Source organism: Fulmarus glacialis, unplaced genomic scaffold (genome assembly GCF_000690835.1).
Source record: "Fulmarus glacialis isolate BGI_N327 unplaced genomic scaffold, ASM69083v1 Scaffold34258, whole genome shotgun sequence".
Taxonomy (NCBI): Eukaryota; Metazoa; Chordata; class Aves; order Procellariiformes; family Procellariidae; genus Fulmarus; species Fulmarus glacialis.
Genome location: NW_009229441.1, coordinates 1 through 3,066, shown reverse-complemented (window position 1 = coordinate 3,066; position 3,066 = coordinate 1). Strand labels below are relative to the sequence as shown.

The following is a 3,066-nucleotide window of genomic DNA, read 5'->3' as shown; positions in this document are numbered from 1 at the left end:
AGGGGCGTCTGGCCAGCCCTGAGCAGGGCAGGCCGGGGAAGCTGGGGCCTGAGACAGAGCAGCAGGGCCGGCTGAGCGGGAGGCATCGAGGAAGAGCAGGCAATCCAAACCAACAACCATGGTACACTCAGCAGAGTCCTGGAAATGAGCTCTGGGAGTGAAAATGAGAAAGGCAGTGTCTTCAGCTGGCATTTAATAGGAAGCTGGCTTTGAAATTAGTAATTTGCAGACGTAGAGAAGGCACATACATTTGAAGACAGCTCTCCAAGATCAGCTCCATTTTCTGTGAACAATTATTGGAAAAAAAAGAAGAAAAAGATTATGGCTTCTGAGAGCAGCCCATATATGCTAATCACATTGCACCCAATATGCTAATCACAACAAGGGAACACGGCCTGTTATCTTGAAACATGGCAGATGCTGTCACACCACCAAAGGCTGTTCCTGTTGCTCTGGCATATTGCAACGAGCCATGTGGAGAAGCAGAACGGGAATGCGTGGGCAGAGGAAGCGCAGCACTATCAGTGAGACTTTGCCACTGCCTAGTGGCTCAGGTCACTTGAAGAAGAAGCCGTATTTCAGCGGATCCTCCTCTTCGACAGTGAAGATGGCTGTACCGGTGTAAAAGGCTTCTCCCGAGACTTCCACAACGACAGCGTCGTAATCCCCAAACTTGGCTTCCTGCAGAGGGATTAGGATCAGGACAGAGGTGACAGGAGGTTCTCCGCTCTCCCAACCCCACCAAATGCCAGCGCTACCTGGCACTTAGGCAGAGACACCCCTCACCGAGCACTCTGCCCTGCCCAGGTACACCCCAAAGTGTGCAGCAGCCCTTTCATCGCCTCACCTTGCCTGCATGAGCTCCACACCTGCACGACTGCTGCTGCCCCCGCTCTGAGCTCGCGAGCCCCCGCACTACCACAGCCTGGGTTTGCCTCTAAGGAGGCCAACAAGCTGCCGAGGTGCCCAGTCCTTTCCTGACGGCTGAGGGAGGATTTGAAGGGAAGCCACGCAGCAGAACAAGGTCTTACTGTTACTTGCTTCCCTAATAAAAAATCTTGAAGCGTGAGGCTTGTGGGAAGGCAAGACCCCCAGGCACTTCCCTCCTTCCACATGCCCTTCCCCAGGCACAGAAAGGCTTTTCTGCTTCTCCACCGAGTCAAGGCAACAGCACTTCTCCAGCAGTCCTCAAGACAGAGGGAAAGTCCAGCACAAGCCACTTGCCTGCACTGCCTTCCCGGTGAACAAGGACCCCGTGGTACTGCTCCGAAAGGTTCTGGTCTGATTCAGCTGGATGAGTCCCTTATGGTACTGCAAGGCGATGCGAGCTGTCACACCCGAACCTGTTGGACTTCGGTCAACCTACATTCAGAAGAGAAGATGAACCCGCTCTAATATTTTGGGGTTTAATAGAAAACAATATTGCTCCCACAGTTCTCTTTGCCACCTTTATATCGTGCTTGGGGGAAATCCGCCTAGCCCAGGGGTTTGTACAGAATCTGGATACATCACAAATGAGAAGACAAAATAAGCAGGTTTGGGGTACTTCTGGATTGTGATCAGCTTTGGCAAACTAGTAGGGATGGGGGATCTGATAAATATTGAGGCTATTTAGGGAGTGCTTGAAAGCTTCCCAGCATCATAGCAAAAGGACTGAGAGGGGCAGAGGCCACCTTCCACATTCTCATGTGTCAAGGTAGGATCAGTTCTCCTTACGCTGAGAGATGTGCTGGCCAGCCTGGTTTTTAAAACCTTCAAAAATACAGTGCTGGCCAGCTTCCAAGGCGATCTGTTCCAATGCTCCACACTCCTCACTGCTGGGAAGTCCAACCAAAACTTCCCCTTCTAGTTATGTGACACCTTATCCACAGCAGACAAGGATAAAAGTCTACACCCCCTCTTTCCTCTCCTGCTCTGTTGATCCCCAGCAGCTGTTCCCTAGATTAGGATTTTAAGAACATGCACTATGTTTGTTGGGATCCCACCTCAGCCCCTGAACTCCTGGGAAATTCCTAGCTATGGGGCATGGGTATGAACCTTTTTAAAATGCCACCATCTAAGATGTGCAGAAGTATTTCTGTCATTAGGAGCTAAAACTGCATGTGTTAAGTGACACTCAGCTCTTCAGAGACATCACTGTAGCAGAAGCAATGATCACTGCCCAAAAAAAGAAGAAGCAGAACCGTCCCTTGTCTCTGCAGAGGCTGTAAGAAGGGAAAAAGGTGGTGCCTTGTGTGTCTGAGAAGAGCCCGTTTCTGTACCTGTTCATCTGCAAACACACAGATGTTGGTGGTGGGCTCCTCACTAAAGGCATCTTTCCCGTCTGTCAGTATGGTGCCGTAGAGGAAAGCCAGGTCTTCACTTTCAGGGTGATGAAGCTTGAACTGGGAACAGCACAGACAGGTTCACCAACACGTGCAGCAGTTGGGCAGTCAGCACTACGTGCAGCACAGACTCCTCATGAGACCAGAGGAAGGGGACAAGGCCACACTGCTGCGTTTCCACCTCTGCTTCTCCAGTAACAGACGGACACAGCAGCAGGAAAGCAAACTCCTTCTCATGTTCTTGTGAGGCTGGAGGAAGACTCTGAAATTCAACATGGGGCTGGAAAGATAGCACTCCCTCCCATCCTGAGCATCTCGGGGGAATAAAGGGCCTTGGTCTGGTGCAGTCACCCCGAAGAGAACACACTGGGGTACCACAGCACGCTGCCATACCTGTTTCTTCACCGCTTCCGTCACTGCGCTCGCCGCACTGACGAGGTCTCTGGTCTTCGAAGAGCACACATCAAGGCCCAGCTGCTCGGCGCTGAGAAAGGCATAGAAAGTGCCACCGTAGCCGATGTCGACCACCACCTTCCCGTGACCAGGGACATCGATGGCCAAGTCTGGGCAGAGAAAGGGGGGATAGTGAGGAGGGGAAGCCACGCTGAGCGGTGGGCTTGCACGCAGAGCAAGGGAACCGGGCTGCATGCAAGGAGGAGATGGGGAAAACGCGAGTGCTCCCATGCCCGAGCGGCATGTGACACCTTATCCCGTCCCTGACGGCCTCACCCAGCCTCTGGAG

At 52.5% G+C, this 3,066-nt stretch overlaps 1 protein-coding gene across 1 annotated transcript; it reads right to left on the bottom strand.

Moving 5' to 3' along the window:
* Positions 1-555: 555 nt before the first annotated feature.
* L3HYPDH (L-3-hydroxyproline dehydratase (trans-)) lies at positions 556-2,887 on the bottom strand (the record flags this gene model as incomplete). Its single annotated transcript, XM_009583861.1, has 4 exons — positions 556-681; positions 1,225-1,362; positions 2,262-2,384; positions 2,718-2,887. Coding segments are annotated over 4 exons (557 nt in total), but the record flags the coding sequence as incomplete, so codon positions are not given.
* Positions 2,888-3,066: the final 179 nt, after the last annotated feature.